The sequence below is a fragment of the Podarcis raffonei genome, chromosome 1 (assembly GCF_027172205.1).
Source record: "Podarcis raffonei isolate rPodRaf1 chromosome 1, rPodRaf1.pri, whole genome shotgun sequence".
Lineage (NCBI taxonomy): Eukaryota > Metazoa > Chordata > Lepidosauria > Squamata > Lacertidae > Podarcis > Podarcis raffonei.
Genome location: NC_070602.1, coordinates 84625104 through 84649894, shown reverse-complemented (window position 1 = coordinate 84649894; position 24791 = coordinate 84625104). Strand labels below are relative to the sequence as shown.

The window sequence follows — 24791 nt, the reverse complement described above, 5'->3', positions numbered from 1 at the left end:
TCAGGCTAATTAGCAGCCCCAGTCCCAGGAGACCGAGATGGACTCAGCCTGCGGTTTGCGAGGGACGCATTTGCTCCCCCTCATCTGGCACAGGCTCTTCCGGGATCCGGCAGTGCTAATTGCCCTGGATGAACATGTTTACTGTCTTTCAGCTCCCAGGAGGGGCCCTAGGCGAGGCATGAGGCCAAGCTCCTCCCCACCCCGTGGCTGTTAATACTACGCTGCTGTAAGTGAGCCCTGTTGTTAGACAGAGAGGGCCGCTGCAACACTCACCAGCCCATCCAAACTCCAGAGCCTTCTGATTGTTAACTGCATGCCTTTGTGGGGCCTGTACCTATCCTTTATTTTCAAGAGGGCACTGCAAGTATGCCAGGGCCTACATGGACAGAGGAGATACCCTCCTGGCACAGTTGCTCCCCTCTGCCCAAAGCAGTCCGGCATACTGAGGAAGTTTCCCATGTGGTACACCCACCCACTTCTGCCCCCAGCCTGGAAGAGTTTGCCAGGAGTTCAACGCTCCATGGCATCAGCCACATCTTCCGCCATGGGTGCAACACAGGCCGCAAATTTCTGTGGATCGTGGCCTTCCTGGGCTCCCTTGGCTTCCTCATCCACGTCTATGCAGACCGAGTGGATTTCTACTTTCAGTATCCTCACGACACCACGCTGGAAGAAGAGACCCTCCCCAGTCTGACTTTCCCAGCGATTACCATCTGCAATCTCAACCCTCTTCGCTTTTCTCAACTCTCTGGCCATGACCTCTACTGGGCTGGAGAGTACCTGGGCTTCCTGGATGGCGATGACAAGATTGCTGTGTCCAAGGGCGAGGACGGGGACATTCGGGAGGTGCTAAGTAAGAAGCTAATGCAGAGCAAGGGGGAAAGGAACCTCCCATTCAATTTCACGGAGCTCCATGACCGCGCTGGGCACCAGATGGACCAGATGCTGGTTCTGTGCAGCTTCGGCAATGAGTCGTGCAATGCCAGTGACTTCGAAACAGTGAGTCTACCGCCACATCGCTGCTCTGCTGAGGATAGTGGGAATACCTCATGGTGCTCATGGAATGGGTAGCATAGATTCTTAGCTAGGCTAGGGACAAGCAAATAACTGGTAATTCTGTTCCTTCTGTTAAATCAGGGCTGAGGAACCTGTGGCCTGCCCAGTGTTGTCAACAACTCCTATTATCCCTGACCATTGGCTGTGCAGGCTGGGGCAGGTGGGAGTTGGAAGGGCCACAGCTTCCTCATCACTGTATTGAGGGGAGAATTTGATCCACACCAAACCTTTCAAATGACTGAAATGCCATATTCAGGCCAAGCTCTTTTTAAAAAGCTCACTAGTCTCTCCTAGGCCAGCGCTCCTCTCACAAACCGGAACTAAGTTCTCTCAGTTCTCCTGTTCACCCTTGTTTGTGTGCTCTGTAGCCTGTGGCCATTGTGGGGATCAGGCACATTTCCCTATAATCGCTAGCTAATGAAACATGCCGGACTCTAGTCACTCTGAGGTTGTATCTTTAAAGTGTTCTTCCAGTGCCAGGGGGTAATCATGCAGATCACTTCTGCCTCCATCTCCTTTTGGCTACATAGATATTGCTGTTTAGGATTTCACTCAGAAAAGGCTTCAAAACCTCAGATTTCTACATCTCATCAGTGTCCCTGACCCTGGGCTTAGAGAGAACCTGCATTACTTTTCTCATCTCACTGTGAAACAATATTTGATGCTGCAAGTCATTCTTTGGGTAGGGGGTTGTGAAGAGTTGTTCTAGTATGACAATGAATCTGAACATTCTTGGATCCTGGTTCTGTTCACAGTGATAGGCAATAACAGCAGAGCGGCAGGGAATGGGGTTTGTGTTTGGTTTTCAGTAATGGGCTTTGCAGTAGTGGGAAGAACAGACTGCTTTGGCTGGGATGAGCCAAGGGTCCTGTGTGTTGATGTGGGAAGAAACTTCATGGCATGGTTAGATACTCCAGGCTATACACTGTGAGCAAAGTCTTTTTTCAGAGTTTGGGCCCACAGATTGTGTTGAACCACTTCCTTTCATCCTAGCGAAACAATTAGTGTTTTTAATATTCTGTTGGGAGCCACCCAGAGTCACTGGGGAAACCCAGCCAGATGGGTGGGGTATAAATAATACATTATTATTACTACATTATTATTATTAACTAAATCTGGAAAGGGTTCAAACTCATTTGGGATCCTAAAACTGAGAATCTTCAGCTCCTTGACTTCGCAAGAGATCTAGGGAAGCGGATAACTGTGCTTCATGCCCTAGCATCAGCCTTCCAGCTACTAAGACAAGGGGTGGGAAACCATTTTTCAGCTTAATGGCCACATTTAGGGGTATTATTTGCTGGTGATGCAAAGGACCAGAGTAAAAAAACGGGCAGAACAATACATATGACTTACTTTTGGACAGTAGACTACGGCTGTGTACACCCTATGCCTTAAAAACACATGCAAACTACGTTTCACCCATTATTATTGCTGAGCCACCCGCTCCAGAAAGAAGGGCAAGAAGCCCAAGGAAGTAGTCCTGGGTGTGATGGATCTCCTTGCCTTGTCCGCCTCTTCTGCCTGGGTTGGCCCTGGGAGCTCCTCATTGCCACCTGTGTTCTATCCCTTAGTGTTGACACTGGAGCGAGGATGTGTCTGTATTCCTTTGGATAAATGGTAGGTGTCTGCCTCCTGCTATCTTCCTTCCCATTTGGATGAGACTCTCCCCCCCCCATAAAATGGAATTAAGTTCTCTCTCTCTCTCTCTCTCTCTCTCTCTCTCTCTCTCTCTGTGTGTGTGTGTGTGTGTGTGTGTGTGTGTGTGTGTGTGTGTGGAGAAAGACTTGATCTGGCCCTGCAGGCAGCCACAGCCTGCTGCAAAACAGCCGTTTCATTATCTCTGCTTGCAAAATCAAGAATGCTTTGGAAGGTGCAAATCTCTGCCAGCATCCGCCAGCCCCCTTCCCAGCTTCCTGCCAATCAGCACTCCAGGTCAGTTAGGCACCACTGGTATGGATTGTGGCATAGCCTCCTTGGCCATTTCTATTGCACACCCCTTCATTTTGGGTTTGGTGTATATAGATACACCTTTAAAATAGGTTCATACTTTTTTCTTCCGTTACAACATAGTTAGTAGATGTGCTTAGCTAATCAAATGAAAGTCTCTGACGTCCGTCTTGTGCTAACCCCCAGTCTTCAGGTGAATGTTCTACTCTTTTTCTTTAAAGCACAGCACGAACATTTAGTCAGGGAAACAATTTTTTTGTCATTTTGCTGTTTGTTTGTTTGTTTCTAAGGAAAAATCAATTTTAAAAAGAGTTTCAAAGCTGTTTCAGGGAGGAGGGGTAGTGGGTTTGTGACATCACAGGGCCAACCAATCCACTCTGTTCATGGCCAGATTCTTCTGAAAAGTGGCTGAGATCAATCCAAGTCAAGGAAATGTACTTTTATATTACACAATATGATATGCAAACTTCCATAGCAAGTTGACCACTCAGGTATACAGTTTTTGAGTTGGATGTGGACACCGGCTGGGTCAGACTGAGATAGCACCAGATTGTCCTGGGTCAGCCCACCCAGGTCAATCCAGGGCTGTCAGAAGGTGGAACAGCTGGGCAGGGGCAGGGGGAGGGAGGAAGTAGAGGAAGGCAGCCTCTACAGTTCTAAAGAACAACATGGGGCTGTTTGCAAAAGGGCTTTTAAAAAGCTCCACACTGTGCCTTAGCTGTGCATGGCTGTTCTCAGCAAGGGAACACACACACAACCCTAAAGTTTGACTATCCGCTTGTATCCTTCTTGCAAAGTACTGACAGTCTGGAGGCACCCTGAAGGGTAAGAGAAATTCTTAAGGGCAGGTAGAGGATGTGGTTCTGCAGATCCTATCTGCATATAGAATGGAACATCGTCTATCCTGACACTGGGGGCCAGTTGGGCTAAGGTGTGGTTGTGACTGTTTTGTGTGAACATGTCTTTAAATGGTACATCCCAGTTGCCTCTTTTCTAGACATCAGAGTGCAGTGGTTCTTCTTCAGGGTAACCTTTGTGAGCTACAAATCAGGGGCTTGAACACTTGGCAAATGGCAGGGAGCTGGCAGAGCCTAGGAGGGCCCAGTGACGTGGGTGCATATCAATGTGGCCAACTAAGTGTTGGAAATGTTGGGATGCAACTTAGCTTGTTGAGGGATTTGCATGGGATTGAAGCAGGAAGAAAAGGGATTCTCTGAGATTCCTAAATTGCCTTACTGTCCTTTTATCTCTATGCTGACCTTTCCTTGATGCTAGACTGATATTCTCAGGTTGCAGCACTTGCTTCCTGCCTCTCTTACTCTTCTCTCTCCGACTTTCTTGGAGAGAGGTCATCTTGCAATGTATCTCTGCTGACTGCAAGGACCAAGCAGGACTCCATTGCATCTCAAACTTAGCTGTAACTAATAACTCTTTTCTATTCTAGTATGCATATCCTGTAATAAACCTAAGCTTTCTTATTTTCCATACCAACTGTCTCTGTGTGTGATTGCAACTAAAGTAAGCCTGCTCTGCCAGCAAGGATTCAATACACAGACAGCTTTCAAGCTGTGTGCTAACTCTGCAAAGTAATTCAGCAGTGAGGGCAGGCAGAAATCTTCTCTCCCCCCTCCCTCTTTCTCTCCCCCCCCCCCGCAGCCTATCTCTTAAAGGGCTAATTTGGGACTGGTACAGCACTTGCAACTGCATGGGTTTGTGGTTTTTTTTGCCCCTAAACAGCACAGGCATGTTATCTCCCCTCCCCTGCAGTCCATTCTATCATTTGCCTGAATCTGGGGCTGTTTTTTCTACATACTGACCCATTTGTATCAAAATTTGGATCTCATTCAGGTATGGGTTCAATCTGGGTTTGAAGGGTTAAGCTGGAATGGAAGCTTTGGTCACTTTTCTCTGTGAAGGGAGCTCTTGCTCCTCTAGAGTCCACAGGTTTGGCAGCAAAGCTGCGATGACTGTGAGCTTTCCTTGGGGCCGTGATCTAGGGTCATCAAGTCCAGGATCTTGCACCTTTAAGAATGCCCCCAGCTCTGGCTTTCCTTCATCACACAGATCATGGGGTGGGGTGTGGGTGTGCGCAGTGTGTATGCATGAGAGCCCTGTTTCCCAGGTTCTGGGAAAGACATATGGCAAGACTCGCTGCTGGGCAGTGGAGACAGCGGCTGCTGCAAGCCGAAACTCAGAGCCCTTGTGGCTGGTGGCTGCTGTGTGCTCAGTGGCTCGGAGCTATGCACAGGAAGGGCCTTAATTCAGTGTGACGGCTCCACTCATTGCGATAATGAGAACAAAGTGAGGCTGCCGTGTGGTACAGTGCACAGGTGTCAGCCGGCTGGCGCTCATCGCATCCCAGCGCTTCAGAGGCAAAGCAAAGGCTGTGGTGTGTGTAAGGGGCGATCAGCAGTTATTTTGGGCGATCAGCATCTAAGGCAGGAATCATCCTCTGAAAAACAATTGGTCTTTAAGCCAGGAGGACCCCGGGATAACACCACCAGCCATAATGTTTTCCTAAGGGCTCAACTACAAGGAATCTGGTGTGCTCAGGCTGACAGGCATGATTCAGCTGGCACTGACTCTGAGACCTGGCACAAAAGGGAACAGTGCCATCAGACCCCTGACGCACAGCATACCCCATGTTGCCACTTCAGCACTGACCCAGATGGAACCCCTCAGCATGTCGCAAACCTGTTGATGCCACAACCATATTCACGCATGCGGGTGCTACCTTTCTCACAGCATTAGTCCAGGAACATTTCCGGGATGGAGCCGCAGAGAACTTGCTAGCTTGATGGTGCTACTGCCAAATATGAAAGAAAAGGGCACTGCCAGTCTGTTGCTGCCAAGTCTGACTTGGTGGGACACACATCAGAAGGTGGAAATTGGGGGGGGGGGGGATGAACATGAAAGTGTCCTTATGAACTTCCAGTGCCTGTGGAAAGAAACACTTGCTTATACATGTTGCTGCCAGGAATGGTGTATTTTCATGTCAGCCCATCTCCTCCCCCCTTTGTCACACAACCAGGCACCTGTCAGGCTGCTAGGAAAGTGACCCTCTTCCCTTCACTACTGGCTTCCCAGAGAAGCTGCCAGGGTAGGAGGAAAAAGGAGGAAGGGCCCCTGCTCAAAGTGCGTAATAACCGAGAAAGGAGTCCCACATCCTGCCCCCTCCTTTGCCTGCCTTTCCAGAGTCAATGGGGCGAGGATTATGAGCCATAAAGCTAGTGATCAATGGATGCTGATGGGAATGTTTCCGGTGAATAAAGCTGGCACCTGGGAGAAAGGAATGGCTCTGTTTCTCTCTCTCTCTCTCTCTCTCTCTCTCTCTCTCTCTCTCTCACACACACACACACACACACACACACACACACACAGCACCATTTCACTAAGGGAAGCTGGAATATGGCATGGCTGGTGGGTATTGCAGGGTTAGACCAGAGGAGGGTAGAAGCATGGAAGGCCTTTGCAATGGAGACCTATGTCAGTGCCTGCACCTGAAGAGGGAGGAAAGAATGTAAGTAATACGATTTATCCCGCTGAGGTGCTCTGGTACCACAGGTCAAAATAAAGGTGATTGCCACACAGCATAGGAAACCTGCCACACTGAATGCAGTTTGCTAAAATAGATCCCTCTGGGACATTGTGCTTGAAGTGTCTTTGGAGCAACTTCCTACAGAATGCCTGTGTGGGACATTCCTCATGCCCCAGGCCTGTATACTTCTGGCTAGCAGACAAAGAAGGTCTGATGTGGCAAGGGGATTCTCCACGTCTGCTATGCAGAGAAGTGTGGAGGACATGATGGGTTGTGTGTGTGGCTAATGGCTGGGTAATTGAAGTAAACTGGTCAGCTTTGTGGAGCCTTGGCCATGTAGAAACACGGGTGCATATATCTTGGCCCACATGTTCCTGAAAAACATTCCCTCATGTTGACAGTTCAGATGCATGATTCCACATAATCCAGTCTACAGTCTGTGACATTGCTCTGTGTAAAACTTAAGCTGAAAAAAGTGAAGGCTTATGCCACAATAAATCTGCTATCCTTTAAGAGGGCACAAAACTCTTTGTCAGTTTGGTTCAGCTGGTGTTGAATGGGAAGCAAATCTCCAGCCACTTGGGCCTCACAGTCGTAAACGCAGTCCCTAGTTAGGGTGGTGGAGGTGATAGCAAGGCAAGCGGGAGGGCTGATTGAAGGGGGCTCTTTGAGGAAGGGTTTTATCTCAGGTTGGTGACAGTTAGATACCTTGGAGAGAGGTGACATGCTTTATGTCCTTCATAAAAGCAACAAGGGCACCTGTGTTTTTGTGTTTGTGATACCTTAAAAGCTAACAAATTTATTGTGTCAGAGGCTTTGGTAGGCCGGAGCCCATTTCAGCAGCTTCATGAAGCACTACCTGCAGTGGACAGTTTTCATCTCTCTCTCTCTCTCTCCACACATATATGTGGGTCCAGACAGATGCGTTGGGACAGTGACATTACAGACTGAAGCTGGAAGGCCCAGCAGTGTTTGAGGGGGGTTGTCACTTCAGAGCAAACCCAAAATGGGATCCACAAACAGAGTGAAAAGAATTAGAATAAGTAGGTGTGCCCCACTCCCAACTGGCATAGTGAGGTGAATGGCGTACTGCAAGTGTGGAGAGCTTTTCTATCTGTTGAGGGCTGCTTTCCCTCAGGGTCAGCCTGTTAGGGCTTTGCATTCGAGTGGTGGGCAGAGGCAGGGCCAAAGGTGGATAGAGCCAGAGACAAAAGTGGACAGGAGAGAGCAGAAACACCTTAAGGAGTACAATCAGTTTGCATACACACCATACATTTAAAGCAACCCCCACCCCTGCCTGATAATCATGGGAACTGTACTTTACCCTTCACAGAGCTACAGTTCCCAGCACCCTTAACACACTACATTTCCCAAGATTCAGGGTGAGCGGGTGAGCTTTAAATGTATGGTGTATATGCAGCCTTGCTTCCTGTAATGGGTTGGTCAACCCATCTTTACTGAGCTAAGGTGTGATAGTATCAAATCAACAAACAAATGCCTACTGCTTTTTTGCTGGAGTCTTTCTTGGAATCCTTTCTGTTGAATTAGTGACTTTCAAGGCTCTTGCAGAATGTCCAGGAAGACTGAAGTGTTCCACAACAAATTTCCTTCATGTTTATTCAAGACCACTCTGCCTAACAAGCTTGGTGGGTGAATGAGGCCTCTAAGCCATTTCTGACCCAGAGATTGCTCCTCCTCTCCTCCCTCCAGTACGCAGCAAATGAACAGAAAGGAGCTGGGTGGCACTCACAAATCCCCTGAAATCCGAACACAATCTTATTAAGAACCACTTTAGAGGTATCGCAGTGAGCTGTGATTCAAGCAATCGCAGGCTCATCACCTTGACAGAGCCTGCCTTCCACATAGCCCTAATGGTGCCAGCATGGTCCAAATAGCAGCTCATTCCCAAGGCCAACTCATGCCATCAGCATTGTCTCCAGCTCCATGCAGTTGATTACAACAATCATAAAGCTCTGGGGAGAGGAAGGTGGGAGAGAGGAATGACTCAGTGATGTCCCCCCCCCACCCGCCCCAGCAGTTTTCATAGAAAAATAATTTAAGGGAGGGAAAGTTAACAGGTTGCTCACCCATTTCTGGTTGTGTGAAGGGTGTGTGCTACACACTACTGGAGGAAGTTCCAATTTTTTCACTGCAAGGGCTGCATCTGTCCAAAGGCCTGTGTGGGGGGAAACGTCAGTACTTCAGCTGCTAGGCACAGAGCTATGAATTCCTGTTGTGTGAGCATAAGTGTCACAACATTTACGCATCTTCACTCAGGCACTGCTCAGGCATTGCTCAGTGGTGGCAGTTAGGAAATGCAGCATGCCCATTTATCTGTGCCACAACTGGCCCCTTCCACCTTGCTTAGCAACATGGGAGCATAGTTAGCTTAGTCAGGTCAATGGTGCTGCTGTCCAAATCACCTGGCGAGCATCAAGTTGGGGGTGGTTGCTTATACATTGGCGTAGAACAGCCTTCTCTAACTTGATGATCCTCAGCTGTTTTGGACCACAGTTCCCATCAGCACCAACCAACTCCGTGATACCAACTCAGACTTAGCTAGGAGTCTGGGTGGTGTGAAGAAATCCTGGCAATGATCTGGCTGGTTTCAGAACACACAGGCACCATTCCCCTTCTTCCATACATTCTGAAGCCCCAAAATGGTGAGGAGTGGGAGGGACTTGCTTGAGAGCAGTTTGTGGCCCCATCCCGTTCCTCAGAGTGCAGGCATTTGGCACTGACATGCTCCCAACATGCCACGGTGCTTTCTCCAGAGCATGTCCAGGCTCTGACAGGTAAATACCAGGCTATTTTTAGCCGCTCCCCCTGCTGCGTGCTGCAGCTGTTCCTTTCATTCAGATGAACAGATTTACCTCAATTTCACGTCCCACTGAGGCACAAGCCTAATCTCCCTGAAATTAACCTTTCCTGCTTCCCAGAATACCTGTCCCCTGGGCCAGGCCACTTGGGATCGGGGACTAATCTCCTAGTAATGAGCCAGAACCAAAGCTGACTGTCCCTATATTCGCTGGGGCATGCCTGACAGCTCTGCCAGGGGAGTCACTTCCTTGACCATTGCTGATCCCTGGGAGAAAGAGTCACTTTTTCTAGAGGGTACAGAGCCTCCCCAGATCATGGGTGGCTGGGGGTTTGGAGGATAACAGCAGTGGGTGGGTGGATGGGTGGATGGGTGAGGGGGAAAGTGTCGGGTAGTTGCTGTGAGATTGGATCAAGCCTCAGTTCCACCCACCTTTACCCCCTGCTTCATGCAATGCTGCAACAATGTGAACTGAACCTGAAAACTGGAGGAACACAAAGGCTTTTTGTTAATTTCTGTCCGTGAAAATGTAGTCTCCTGTCAGAAGCAGAATGGTTTTGAACCTATCAAGACTTTGCTCACCATGCCTAGGCATAAATGTGCCAAATATTGGGGACAGTGTTGGTCTTCTGGCCACCACCCACCCACAGTGAACACAGAAACTGCTCCTCTGAAAGCAGGGTGCAATGGTAATGACACCTCCAGGATGTGGCTGTGTATCCTTGTAACTATTTTAGGATGCTCATGAGCAATGCATTGTATTACATTCTGTAATTCAGTCTTGGAGACAGTATTATTCCACCCACTCTGCCACTGTAAGAATAGGTGGGTGACAAGTTTTGGATGACTACTTTGTGACATTTTTAGTTGGTCCTAATAAATGTAATTTTTGGATACACCCCTTATTGGGTCAACCTATTTCTTTTGTTATGTCCAACTTTTTTCATTCCTTAAGCATATAGCTTAAGGCTTAAGCATATAGCTTTATCATTCTGTAGCATATGGCTAATGTCGCTGGAGGGCACTGTGTTGATTTGGAGATATATACTGTATATATACTCCTTTTTCTGTTTTGACCCCAATGAAGCCAAGTTCTTTGTTATTTTATTTTATTTTAAATGAAATCAAAAGGTTAGCAATGGGCACCCATGCTCATTTGGTCACTGGAGGACTATAAGTGGCATTCCCGTCACCAATCCATCATAGCATCAGTGATTTATTGGGACTACATACAGAATATGACACACTCAAGTGCTGAGAAAGATAGGACAAGGCCTGCATGCAGCACGAAGCAAGGCTTCCATTTGAGATGTACCGGTATCTATTCTCCAGAATATGTCCCTTGCATCAGTCTTAGATTGGAGAGAGGCACCTCTTTCATTGTTTGGAGCTGCATAATGGTGATTTCTGGGGCCTCCAAACCTAAAGTGAAGACACGGGTGCTGTCCTTGGTACTGTCCATGTTTTGTTCTTCTGGTACTGTCCAAGGTTCTGAATCTCATCTCCTTTGGTGGTGCTAGCTAATCTATTTGTTAGCTATATGCATTGGATATAGGTGTATGCCCGACTTTAATGCCCAAAAGAAAACTCATGGTGGAGAAGAAGAAGAAGAAGAAGAAGAAGAAGAAGAAGAAGAAGAAGAAGAAGAAGAAGAATGGACAGGATTAAATACCAACATTCCATTAAAACAACCAATAAACACATCTCAGTGACCTGCAGCATACTGTAAATAAACACATCTGGCCTGCGTGAAAGCTTGCTGAAATAGGGATTTTCTAAAGCTAAAGAACACCAGAGCTGAAGGGCCTCCCCTGGAAGGAACCTCACATTTACAGTTCTGCTACATATATATCAATCTCTGACTTTTGTCTTCTGGGTTTCTGGGGGCTTTCCTGTTATTATTCTGTCTCTCACAGCTACAATAAACCTACCATTAAAATTATGGACTGGTCATTTCTTCTTCAGAGGGCAAACCGGCAAATTTAGCAGAGGATCAAATACTTTCCCCCCTCACTGTAGCAGTGGAGATACGATAGTCCCCTGTGACACCCCATAACGTAGCCACCAGGGGGCCGAAAGGCACTCTCCCAATACTACTCTCTGGATTTGGTCCTGAAAGCAGGATTGCAACCACAGTAACACAGTGTCCCCAATTCCCATTCCCCAGAGCCAGTCCAGGGGGATATCATAGTCAATGGTATCAAATGCCAGTGAGAGATCAAGAAGGAGGAGCAGGTCGCATATAAGGAATTGCTTCTTGACTGACACTGAGTATGGAGGCATTTTAAGATTAAGACTAGCATCTTGACTCTTACCTGGAAACTGCTAGCCAGTGCAATCTCATCGGCACTGAAGTAACATATTCTCCCTGGTAGCTAGCCAGGCAGCAATTTTTTTGTACCAGCTGCAATTTCCAAACCATCTTAAAAGAGAGTCCCACAGAGAGGGCATTCAGTAATAGATCTGAGAAGTTCTGAAGGCATGGATGACTTGGGCCATATACCCATCCTTGTGGAGAGGGGAGAGGTTGTGGTTGGCATCTCAGCTTAAACAGGTAAAAGAGATTTGGCCTCTGCTTTTTAGCATAGTCTAAGATGCTGGGCCATCTCTTGGGTGCTGTATGAAGTGCTGGAGCTTGACTTTTGAATGCTGTCATGCTTCCCTACCTACTGTGCCAGCTGTGGCACTTGCTGGCTCTCTACCTTGCTGGAAGTTGATGAGGTAGCGATGGATTTTTACAAGAGTGTCATCACAGGGTAGGATAGATCAGGCTTCTGTATCACAGAAGAGCAGCAATAATTCATTACTAGCACCTGCTCCTCAAGTCTTCAGAACTGTTTCGCTCATTGAAACTTCCTCTCTCTGTATGTGATATTAGACTATGTGTGTAGGTACAATAGATGTTCCCTGCCAGTTTATATAGTGGCTGAGAAACTAATGTTATGAGTCAGAATCCTCTGGTTGAAATCTTGTATCTGCCATAAACCCACCACATAATTACTTGCTGAAAAGTGCTGTCCCAGTTTGCATTCTCCACATGTAATAGGAAAATGCATCTAGGTTATCTAGATCCACTCCAGTCTGGTTTCAGGCTCAGTTTTGGCACTGAAACAGCTTTGGCCATTCTGATTGATGAACTCTATCAGGAGAGAGACAGGCAAGTGTGACCGTAGTAGTTCTCCTTGATCCCTCCTTGGCTTTTTACACCATTGACCATGGTGCTCTCCTGAAGCAACCTAGGGAAGTGGGAGTTGTAGGTACTGTATTAGGATGATTTTTATCCTATCCACAGGATCGCCACCAAAAAGTAGTACTTGGAGATTACTGTTTGGTTTCATGGCTTTGGAGCTGTGAGGTCCCACAATGGTCCATTCTGTCTCCTATGCCATTTAGCTTGGACGTTAAAAACAGCTGGGAACTGTTGTCCAGGAATCTGGAGCATAGTGGCATCAATATGCTGATGACATATTCCTTCTTAATCGAGAGAGGCTGTGGACCAGAGTCTGGAGGCAGTGATGAACTGGATGGGGGCTAATACAGTGAGTCTGCATCCTGATACGATCGAAGTACTGTGGGTGGTTGGTTCCTGTGTTTGGGAATTAGGTGTGCGATCTGTCCTGGCAGGGGTTGCACTCCCTTTGAAAGAACAGATTCATAGCTTGGGAGTACTCCTGGATTCCAGCTTGTCACTAGAATCCCACATGATTCCTGTGGCTAGGTGCTCTTATGCCCAACTTAGGCTGATTTGCCAGCTATAGTCATTTGTGGGTCAGCATAGCCTGGCCTCACTTCTCCATGCCCTTGAAAATAATCAGGAGGCTGCAACTGGCACAGAATGCAACTGCTGGTCTGGTAAGTGGGGCAGTGTAATTGGGGCCTGTCTTGAAAGTGCTGCACTGGCTGCTTGTGAACTACTGGGCTAAATTCAAGGCATTAATACTAGCATAAAGGTAAAGGGACCTCTGACAGTTAAGTCCAGTCGCGAATGACTCTGGGGTTGCGGCACTCATCTCGCTTTACAGGCCAAGGGAGCCAGCGTTTGTCCACTCTGCAGACAGTTTTTCTGGGTCATGTGGCCAGCATGACTAAGCCACTTCTTGCGCAACGGAACACTGACACCAGAGCAGCACACAGAAACGCCGTTTACCTTCCCGCCAGAGCGGTACCTATTAATCTACTTGCACTTTTTGGTGTGCTTTCGAACTGCTAGGTTGGCAGGAGCTGGGACCGAGCAACGGAAGCTCACCCTGTTGCGGGGATTTGAACCACCGACCTTTTGATCGGCAAGCCCAAGGCTCAGTGGTTTAGACCACAGTGCCACCCGCATCCCTAGTGCTAGCATATAAAGCCCTAAATGGCTTGGAACTCAATCACCTAAAAGAGCACCTTCCCCGATATCAACCATCTCAGACTCTATGATTGTGAGGCAAGTGAGGCCTCATTGGTGGTGCCCCCACTGGGGGCTGCCTTTTCAGTGGTGGCTCCCCATTTGTGGAATACTCTCCCTGATGAAGTGCACTTGTTTCTCTCATTGTTGACTTTCAGAATAAATTTTAAAACATTCCTTGTTTACTCAACACTGAAAGACACTGTATGTGGGTTTTGTTTTGTTTTTTTGCAACCTTGAAATCACTGGTTGAGCTACTGTTGTTGAACTGTTTAAAGTGTTTTAAAACTGTTTAGATTAATTTTTTTTTTAAAAAAAAAAGTTTCATCACGGCTCTGTCTTCCATCCTTGGCTCCTTTGCGTTTAAGGGCATGGTATAATGTATGAATGAATACAATAAATAAATAAATAAAACTAACCCACTTTGCAAAGCTCTTATAAGGGTCATCCAGATAATGCAGACGTGGCATTTTGAACACTAATGAATATGGTGTAGTGGTTAGAGTGTTGAAACTAGAGCATGGGAGACCAGAGTTCAAATCCCCATTTGGACATGAAGCTAACTTGGTTACATTGGGCCAGTCACTGTCTCTCAACCTAGCCTGCCTCACAGGATTGTTGTGAGGAGAAAATGGGGAGAGGGAGAACCATGTATGCTACCTTGAGCTCCTTGGAGGAAAGGTGGGCTATCAGTGTAATAATAGTAATAACAATAGTAATAATAGATTATTATCACTATTATTTATCATGTTCACCATGCAAGTTCTATCATCTGCAATATCATTGGCATGCATTCAGCAGGGAAAATGGCTCAGAGCCTCCCAAGAACCATAGCTCTACAAGATGTTCTCCTCTGTGTTGCTTCTATTCCCCACCCCCCCAGGCAACACCCCTCAGCTCCCCACCAGCTGGCAGCTCAGTAGAATTACCCCCATCCTTCATGCCACCCCAGGAACACAGCTGGCTGCAGAGTATTCTGGCACCCATCCACTCCTGCACCATTAATGTTCTCTTTCCTGAGTTTTCCCAGAAGCTTTCTTTCTTTCCCCCCACCCCCTGCCATTGGCAGGCTCCTGGCAACCAGATCTGCGTGTGGGGAGGGGAGGGGAAGAGGAGCAGGGCTTTCCCCCTTCAGCTTTAGCCACAGCAGGAAGAAGCTGCTATGCAGAGCTCCTGCCGGACACTGTTCCCAAATATAGCTGTCCTGACAGACGCTAGAGGCTAGAGCACAAAGGCCCACTTTGATCCGCTGTCAGCTGAGGCTCTTGTGGGCTCTGTGGGTCACCTTCCTGTCACTCACATTCTGCGCAAAGAGGCAGGCGAGGCAGAGTTTAGATAGTTTGGGTTCTTCCCTCGGGGGGGGGAAAAGACGAGTAAGGGGTGCATGATAGAGATGTACAAAATTATGCATGGCATGGGGAAAGTGGATAGGGAGACGTTTTTCTCCCTCTCTCATAACCTGGAACTTAGGGCCATCTTGATGTTGGGAGAGTCTGAACTAATGCAAGGACTTCTTCATGCAGCACAAAGTTAAGTTGTAGAATTTGCTCCCACAGTCTCACCTGGGCAATTCTAACTGAACAAAGGAAACAATTGTCCTGTCCACCTTCCTCCAGCAGAGCAAGACACATCAGCAGCAAGGGCACCAATACTTTTAGATAGAGGCCAAGACACTAACCCCAGTGTTGTCCTGCGGGCAGAATCTTTGTTGGGCCCTGTGCCTGGAGCAGAGCTGGCTCCTTCTTCTGACATGTTAACCAACGACAAGGAGCCACTGGCCCATTTGCTGTGACTGCTGCCAGCAAGTGAGTGGACAGTCCCAGAGGCCGCCTCGTACAGGGCTGGAAATATAAAAGGCCGTGGCTAAGAGACGTATATGTCTGGCATTCTCTCCTAATCGCATTTACTTGGGAATTAGCTCTGTTTCCTGAGGGCTGCAGTGGGGGCACTGTAGGGGGAGGCCATTGCTTGTGGCTTGTACGCTGACAAGGGGGTTGGCATGGCAGGCAGAGAATGCACTGAGCGATCACATTTATAATTGCAGGGATTGCTGCGAGGGGAGTGTGGCCTGTCATTACAGCAGCACTGCCAGACCATCAATAACCCACTCCCCGGGCTCATAACACAGCCAACTTATTATTTACGCTAACATGTTCCATGCCAGCGACCGCTTGACTACCAGCACCGCTGCCCAAAAATGGTGTTATCACAAACAGCTGGCTTGGAACGTACCCTTCTCCATTCGGCACTGACTATGCCTCTGGGGGTTGCTGTCCTTTTAGGTGAGGGATGCTGCTGTTTCCCATGGTGCAAATGCCTTTCTCTTCACTTTCTTCTGCTCTTTTCTTAGCACTTTTCAAACTGTGCTCCATGCAAGTTTATCAGGACGTCTTCCATGAACAAAATAGTAATGGCAGGCAAGTGGTCCCACAGAACAGGTGGCCCACCACCACCATCTTCCCCCTGCCATGCGCAGCTGCAGGGACATGTTGGGTGTTTTCTAGAACACACTTTCAGTCAGTTGAGGTGACAGTGAGTCCCAGTAAGTCTGGCCAGGCCCAGTACTCCAGGCAAATTAAGTGTATGTACCAGACTAGAACATCTCCCAGGATCCTTTGCAGTATATAGTGCTTCTCAATGATACTTCAGCAGGCAGGCCCTGTGCAAAGGGTTCTTTCTGTGTTGAAACTCTGAAAGCAACTGTCTCACCTAGAAGGCCCTTTCTAGTAGCATGGAATTCCTAGCTCTGCCTACAATGGAACTCTCACAAGCTCCCGCCTCCAGGATGTTGCCTCCTGTACTGGCTAACACGGAAATGAATGGAGCCATAAGGTTTTGTCTGCTGTGCTGCCACCACTCAGGCACAGCTCTCAGGCCCAAACCACAGAGCCTAGACAGAGCATACTCACATCTCGATTAGGGACAACAGATAACCCAACAACCCAAGACAATGGAAGCTCTTTGGTATGTGGGTGACCTACAAAGTGCCTGGCCATTCACTGAACCCACTCTCATATAGGGTTGAACCTTTCCCTTGATACCTACAGAGCAACCCCCAATTCTTCCCCTCATCACACACCACTGATCATGTTCCAAGGTGACCTTGGCTGTGACTTCCCCATCTCTCCGGTGAACATGTTTTTTTCCTCCCCCTGTTCTATTAATAGTTTTTACCCCCTTAAATTATTGATCTGTATTTACAGCCAGAGCAAGCACCAGGCGAATGGTGCTTTGTCTGGGAATAAATCTATTTTGACACAGGAAATACTTGAGGCTGAAGTGGTGGGGGCGGAAGGGTGCATTTCAGGGACAAGGAGCATCATCAGCCAAGCTGGGAGAGGAGGGGAAAGCCCTGGGCTGGGAGCAGGGAAGTTGCGTGTTTGGATTGGGCAGCAGCAGGAGACCTGAGAAGGAACTTCCAGTTCAATAGCCCTGAGTATTTGGGAGGGGTGAGAGTCTATAAAAACCCTCATTTTTTCCTCCTGATCCAGAACGTGTCCTGAGCGCACACACCCACCCCTCTCACTTTCCTAGCTCCTATGTTTACATCTCCTATCAGGAGCTAGTAGTTATTGGAACCTCCAGTGATTCCATTTCAGGGCCTATGGAGATACTGACCATCAGTGCAAGGTGCCAGAAGGAAGCAGGTTGGTCCTGGTCAGGCATGAGTCAAGTCCCAGTAATGGCAGTCAAAGGGCCCAGAAAGGCAGGTAACATAGTCCAAGGAGGGCAAGAGGTCAGGTTCCAAAGGCAGCAGTGGAAGGTCTGGAGGCTGGCAGCACATATTTCAGAGGCAAGTGCCATAGGTCGAAATGGCCAGAGGCAGCTGATTTAGTCAGCGCAGAGACTAGGATCCAAAACAAAATAAGGGAAGAGAGCAGAAACCTAGTCAGGTGAGCATTTATCTTGTGAAAAAAGATATTCAGACTCGAGGAGCAACTTCTGAGAATCGGCCTTTGTGGGGCCTGGTGGACAGGGATTGGCCTGACAGAACACTTTTTTTAAAATAATATTTATTAAAGTTTTACAAAAAACAAAGGTTTACAGAATAAAAAGAAAACATAAAAAAGAAGAAAAAAAGAAGAAATACAAAAAATACAAAAATACATAAAAAAGAAAAAGGAAAGAAAATACAAAATACAAAAAGCGAATAGGTAAGAAAAAATTAAAAACAAATCCATTTTTTGATATCTTTAAGTTCCTTTGCTTGTTTCCTTGACCTCCTCACACCTCCCCTTTTTGTATTCCCATTTACATAATCAATTCAGCAAATCCTTACCCTCTTTCATTTATCTTAACTCTATATCTTAACATGTTATAGCTATATATTTTCATCCATTATCTATCCATTTTTGCATATTCTTATTAACTTTTGTTGCTAATGCCACTTATTTTCAATCCAGCATCATTTTAACATTCATTAATTTTACAATATTTCTGCAAATAGTCTTTGAATTTCTTCCAATCTTCTTCCACCAACTCTTCTCCCTGGTCTCGGATTCTGCCAGTCATTTCCGCCAATTCCATATAGTCCATCACCTTCATCTGCCACTATTCCAGGGTGGGTAAATCTTGTGTCTTCCAATACTTTGCAATAAGTATTCTTGCTGCTGTTGTTGCGTACATAAAGAAAGTTCTGTCCTTCTTTGGCACCAATTGGCCGACTATGCCCAGGAGAAAGGCCTCTGGTTTGTTCAGAAAGGTATATTTAAATACCTTTTTCGTTTCATTATAAATCATCTCCCAGAAAGCCTTAATCTTTGGGCACGTCCACCAGAGGTGAAAGAATGTACCTTCATTTTCTTTACTGACATAACGCTTTTAGGTGATGGAACCAGGACTGGTGCCTATGTGGCACCCTTAGAGCACAGTGCTTACTCTGCAAGGCACAGGGCACTTGTGGTGTGGGAACCTGACTGCTGGGAGCACTATTTTGAGACGTCTTCTTTTGCTTTTCCACCAGCCAAGGCTCGTGCTTCTTCCTCCGACTCCCTTGGTCCTTGTATACCAAGGGTCTCTTCAAAAACAGCACCATCTCTCCACTACTCTCTTTCCCACTCAAGACAAATGTCTCTCTTTACCTTTTGATTGATTAGTCATTGCAGGACTCATGGTTGGCAACGTAGGGTAAGGAAAAGCTTGTGTTTGATGTTGGGAGCATTCAAGAGAGTTGAGGGTAGTCCGTATGGGTGCAGCTCTAAGTCTGGACCCATGGACTGGGTCTACATGTGTACATCTCGCCTAGATCTGAAGGCTACCTCTCCTTAGCCTCCTTTCCCAGGACATACAGAACCTCCCACTGCTTCCCACCAGAACACGTTTCTGTATCTCACTCTCTTTCCTTCTTCCTTTCCTTTACTCACTGCCAACTCCCAGCCTTCCATCTTACTGTCAGCAACATTGAGCCCCATTATTCCAGAGCAAATGTTCCATTCATTCATCCATCCAGTCAACAGGTTTGCCCTGAATGTATAGCTGGCTCATTAGTTTGAGAGGGAACAGGGGAGTTTGGATGGGGTGTGTGTGTTGTATTAGCACTAAGGGCTGTTGGAAGAGCTAAGGGAGCAGCGCTGAAACAGCCAAGGAAGGATTCTAGGACTTCTGCTTTGGCACCCCACCCTGGATTTGCAACCAATGATTTTGTGCAGCTCCAAACTCCACTTTTCTTCCCTGCTGAGATCTGTCGTCCCACAACCCCCCGCCCAACACACACACACACTGGAACAGCCCCAGCTTCGTCAGCCGGCCCCAGGGAAGCTGCTATCTCAGCAGCTCAGACACAGCCTGGTCTCCACATCCAGCTGCCTCCGGGAACATCTGTGTCGGGTTCACGTTGGTGAATTATTTAAAGCTTTCTCTGGTGCGGCGTAAAGATAATAAAGCCGGAAATGAAAGAATCGATAGCAAGAACTGAGGCAGAGCTGGGGACTGCTTCCCTAGTGGCTCCAGGGGGAGGTGGATTTTTTGGCAGGAGGGGAGTGACTGGACTGGCACAGCCTTCTGTTTGGAGAAAACAGGGAACTCCCTCCTGTACCACACAGTGACCTCTCTCATACACTGAGATCTATCGAAGAGAGAGCTTCTCCTTCTACTACTCCTCATCTAAACTGCCACTAGGACAGGGGAGGACAGACACGGCTTTATAAAGAGCAGTAGGGGCGGTCTGAAAGTGGTGTCACTGCCATCAGAGAAAAATATACCTTTCTCCTGTCATGGGGTGAACTCTGGGGAAAGAGGGGGGACAGTTCTGCAGTGTTTCAGTATGAAAAGCGGGACTCCTATTGGCTAGTACCTATGTCAGCACCAACTTATCTTAGCAAATCTTATCTTGGATCCAGAGAAGGATCTGTGTGTATATAAAATCTAGGGATGAATACATAAAAAATGTTTATAAGTGGACAGGCAAGACTGATAGCTGAGTCAGGATTTCTCTTTCTGGTGTGCAGATGTGTAAGGCAAGGTGTGGTGCTAGAATTATACCACAGCTAGGATTCACCTTGACCCTCAGGATCACATCACATTACGTCCATCTTCACCCTAAGAGAAGCCAGCATCATGTATCCTCATATCTTCCTGCCAGAAAGCCTTGGGTGGCAATGCTCATCCATTCCTACCATTGGGGGATTAAGGCTATCGATGGCTATTAGCCATGATGAATATGCTCTACCTCCATCGCTGGAGGCAGTATGTCTCTGAATACCACTTTCTGGCAATTGCGTGGGCAGAGGGCTATTGCACTCAGGTCCTGTCTGCAGACTTCCCGTGGTCTTCTGATTTGCTTCTGTAAGAAATGGATGCTGGACTTGATGGGCCTTTGACCTGATCCACCAGGGCTCTTGTGTTCTTATTACCACCTCACAGGCTGTGTCTGGTGCTTTTTCCAGAGCATAACCTTATTGATCTGGGCCAATGTCATGACCTGATCAACAGCCTGCAGTGCCACAGAAGGAGGTTATGAAGGCTCTCACAGCACTAATCAGTGCTTTTGATTCCCAGCAGGCTGCTTTCCTCTGAGCCATCTAGACTTCCTTTTGCACAGCTCCAGGGCATCTTTGCAGCCAACACTCGCAGTTCCTTTGAGCTTCCGGTGCACTATTTGTGTGCATGTGTGTCAATGCTGGGTACAAGCAGCAATTTTTGACAAGACAACATATTTTTGCCAGAGTGAGTATTATATTTGTGTTACATTGGCAGGAAATGAGAAAAGTGCTTTGGTGTCATACTTGGGAACAACCACAGAAAGAGGAGCTCTGGTTCAGAAGTACATAGGAACATAGGAAGCTGCCTTATAGCAAGTCAGATCAATGATCCATACTGTTTCCGGATAGTGGCTGGTAGCAGCTTCAGCCCTTCCTGGAAATACTGGGGATTGAACCTGAGACCTTCAGTTTGCAAAGCAGATGCTCTAGCACTGAGCTACAGCCCTCCCCTGTAAAGTAAAACCAAGGGATGGATAAGAAGGTTCTGCAGCCTTTTCTTCTTGGGATGTATTATTCTCCCACTTGAATAGCAAGGGCCTAGGGTTTGGAACAGAGCCCAGAATCAGGGCCCAGAATGTGCACCTCTAGGTTCTCCTCCTAACCAGATGCCAGAAAAGGAGATTGGAAAGGCCCTTTCTCACCGCACCATGGGAGTGGAGAGCCTGACAGGAGATATAGTGCTCTTTCATATACACATCAAGGTAAACTGTGGATGATGAAGTAGCTCCAATTCTCATGGGTTCACAGGGCAGTGGTTCCTGGATTTCTAATGACTTTGTGTCTGGAGTTAGTGTGCAGGCAAGGTGTCCAAAAGGAAGAAAACAAATAGTATACCAGAATCAGAAAATAGTGTCAGCTACTCAGCTGAGAAGGCGTCAGGTCACATGCTCCCTTTCTGGGGATGTGAGGGGGTAGTGGAGACAGATGTCAGAGCCACAAACCCACCTTTACAATAACCACCTACAGTACACTTTTCATAACAAAGAATTCCAAGCAGAAGCAACCTTCCCGTGTCAGACGCAGCACGTAGCCGACACTCCAGATGTCACTGTTGACACTCCAGATGCCACAATGGTAACTAGGCAGGTAAATCCAAATCATCATCTCTCTGAAGTCACTCAAATGAGGTCATACAGGAAAAGCATTATGTGTCTGAACAGCTTGTCACCCAGGAGTGAACTTTTCTCCTAATGTTGCTATTCTGCCTTAATGATGGGCACCGGAACTACATAGTTCTGCCCTGGAAAAGAGACAATGGACCCAGGCTTTTCATCTTGGATAACCACCAAACCGTCCGCTACCACCTTTCCATAATACATTTTGTACTCTGATAGCTCAAGGTCCACTTTCAGGCTTAGTATAATTGATTTGTTTTGAGGGGAGGTGGGGGTCTGGTGACCAATTTGGTTTCCGGCTGACTCAACTTCCTTACTGCATTTGTTCCTCCCCCTTCCAAAAATAAAATAAAATCTGAATTCCCTTCCCTGGAAGAAATCCCCTGTTGAGTTGCTTTCTGGAAACTGTAGTTTGTTAAGGGTGCTGAGAGTTTTTAGGAGACTCCTCACAGAGCTACAGTATACAAAGTGGTATAAGAGTGCTTGAAATGGATGGGGTGGAATTCAATGACACACACTTCATTCCGTCTGCCCCAATGGGAACCATTCACCACTGGTAGCTTGCCTGCCAAAAAATAGGAACTGCACAGAGTGAGCTGCTGGGTGACCTGTGTTCCTTGCTGCAGCCTGCCTTCTGCCTGCTGCTGGGTTTTCTCCCTCCTTCCTATGAATGGGGTATGGTAGGCAGTGAACAGGTGGGGTGAGGGGCTGGAGGGAGAGGAGGCTCCACCTCTTGCTGTTGGTCGCAGTTCCATCTGGCAGGAGATGTAAAATCCTCATAAATATTATAATTTAATTATCGCTATGAAGACTGCCTGGGATCCAACAACTGGGAGGAGGGGAGGCTGCAGGACTTCACTACTCCCAAAAATGATAAGGGGAAAGGAGGCAGGGCATAAGCAGGGCGCTTCAGTATTTTGTGTTATCAAAAATAGGGTGTGACACCCTTCAGTTCTTCCCTCTGTTCCTCCCTCTCCCATCGAATAAACCTCCTCCCTCAAAGTCCAGGTTGCAAGAGCACTCAAAAAGGCATTGCTGGTTCTGCTGCTCTTTAATCTGCCAATGATCAACGCTTCTATTGAACATCCGGGAGTTGTGGTAAAACTAAAAATCTAAGTATATCGATGAAATGTTTTGGATTCAAAGTAGAAACAAGTGAGCTAAAAGGAGACAGAGATGGTTACACAGACAACTGCAATGTAACAATGCCGTCTTTGGCCGACACTTCTGCTTTCCTATGGAGCTTCCAGATGACCTGGTTATTGAGCATTAGTCTTAATTTGTTTGCAGGGAGATTCAGCGATGTTGACTATTTAATGAGCATTCATTTTGATTTGTTTGCAGGGAGGCTAGATGGCTTTGTGTCAAAACAAGTATTATCCTGCACTTTCCAGCACATTTCCCCATCACCTTCCTTATCATGAAAACATGTGCTTTTGAACACTTTTGTTGAGACACGAGCACATTTAAAACTATCTTGAAGTTTCCCATCCACACAATTGGGTGGTGCTTGATGGAATGCATTCCTGTTGTGTGTTGTTGCCCCTTCCCTTCAGTTACTACTTCCCAGCCTTCCAGAAGGTCCAGAAACCTGAGATCCATTGTGGGCATGCAAATAGGTATACTTGTTTACCTCTGCACACAGACTTTGTTTTTTAAAAATGTTTTGTCCCTAGATTAGTGCAATACTGAGCTTTCACCAAAGTTCCACACATGTTTCACAATAGACAAATCTGCTGGATCTACACAAAACCTATTTTTGCATCATGCTTGGTACTGCTAAGTGGAGAGCCAGCACCTCATTGAGGACCATCTCAACAGTGTAAAGAACAGCTGGACAGTTGGAAGGCATGGGCACCTCCAATCTTCAGATTCTCCCCCACCAGCACAGAAAGCCACAGTTCAGCTTGGAGAAGAACATAAACAGTATGTTTCACACATAAGCACACATGGCAAGGCAGGATGGGGAGAGTGATTTGGGGGAGAGGAATTTGGAGATGTGTTTTTATTTTTCTTTCCTTAACCTCCTTATGTACCTGCAAGGGCCAATTTTAGTTTTGGATTTAATACAGCTGTTTAGTGCAAGAGCAATTCCACACAAAACAGTTGTTTTAAAAAATTAAAAAAAGATTGCTGTGAACATGCCTTAAGCAACAACTGGTGGAAATAGGCAAGCTATTCCTAGATGGGTTGAGCTCAGATGACAAGCAGATGGAGTAGGGGATACAGTGGTTGATGGCACCCAGCAAAACATTGACATGCAAAAAAAACCCCACAACCCTGCCCAGACAATGTGCTTCAGTGTCTCCATACTTGGATAGCACACAGTTGTATGTTGGTGTTATGTTGTTGCATTATCCAGGGATTGGGAAAATCAGAATTCAATGGGGGGAAGTGCAGGCTGCTAGTTGGGTGCAGACAACATTGTGTGGACAACACAAAAACCAGTTGCGTGCAGTTGCATGTAGTCTGTTCCCATGCTTTTTTTTAATTCCCTCTTCTCTCCAAAGCCATTAATAGTCCAGGAGTTCATTCCAACTCACCAGTGGCTGGATTAATGCAGGATATTTTCTATCTCTGATAAACTTCTTTGACAATACAGTTAAGCAAGATAACTGACATAGCAGATGGAGGGGGAGCAATTGTGTATGTGTGTGTGTGTGTGTGTGAGAGAGAGAGAGAGAGAGAGCGCATCAGTCTTTGCCTGCTGTTTACAAATAGATTCTGCTTTCTTGCTTGGCTTTTGCAAATCCGGAGCCAGAGTGGATCAGTTTGGGGAGGTGGGGCTGGCATGGGAATTTCTCCCAGATGGAGGGATTCTGAGGTTTAAGGATAAATGAAAGAACATTGAACTTTCCCATGGTCCACTCAACAAGAATATCAGCATTTTGGCAAGGAACAGAGTATTCTGAAAGAGAAAAATGCCACCAGGTACAAGAAAGCAGCTATT

At 47.0% G+C, this 24791-nt stretch overlaps 1 protein-coding gene across 1 annotated transcript in view; it reads left to right on the top strand.

The window, feature by feature from the left end:
- The first annotated feature begins 304 nt into the window (after positions 1 to 304).
- The window catches only part of ASIC4 (acid sensing ion channel subunit family member 4), a 210355-nt gene continuing 185868 nt past the window's right edge, over positions 305 to 24791 (top strand). Inside the window, exon 1 of the mRNA XM_053400840.1 lies at positions 305 to 999. Within this exon, the coding sequence (XP_053256815.1) occupies positions 367 to 999 (633 nt within the window). The 5' untranslated portion in view covers positions 305 to 366. The remainder of the gene's footprint in view (positions 1000 to 24791) is intronic.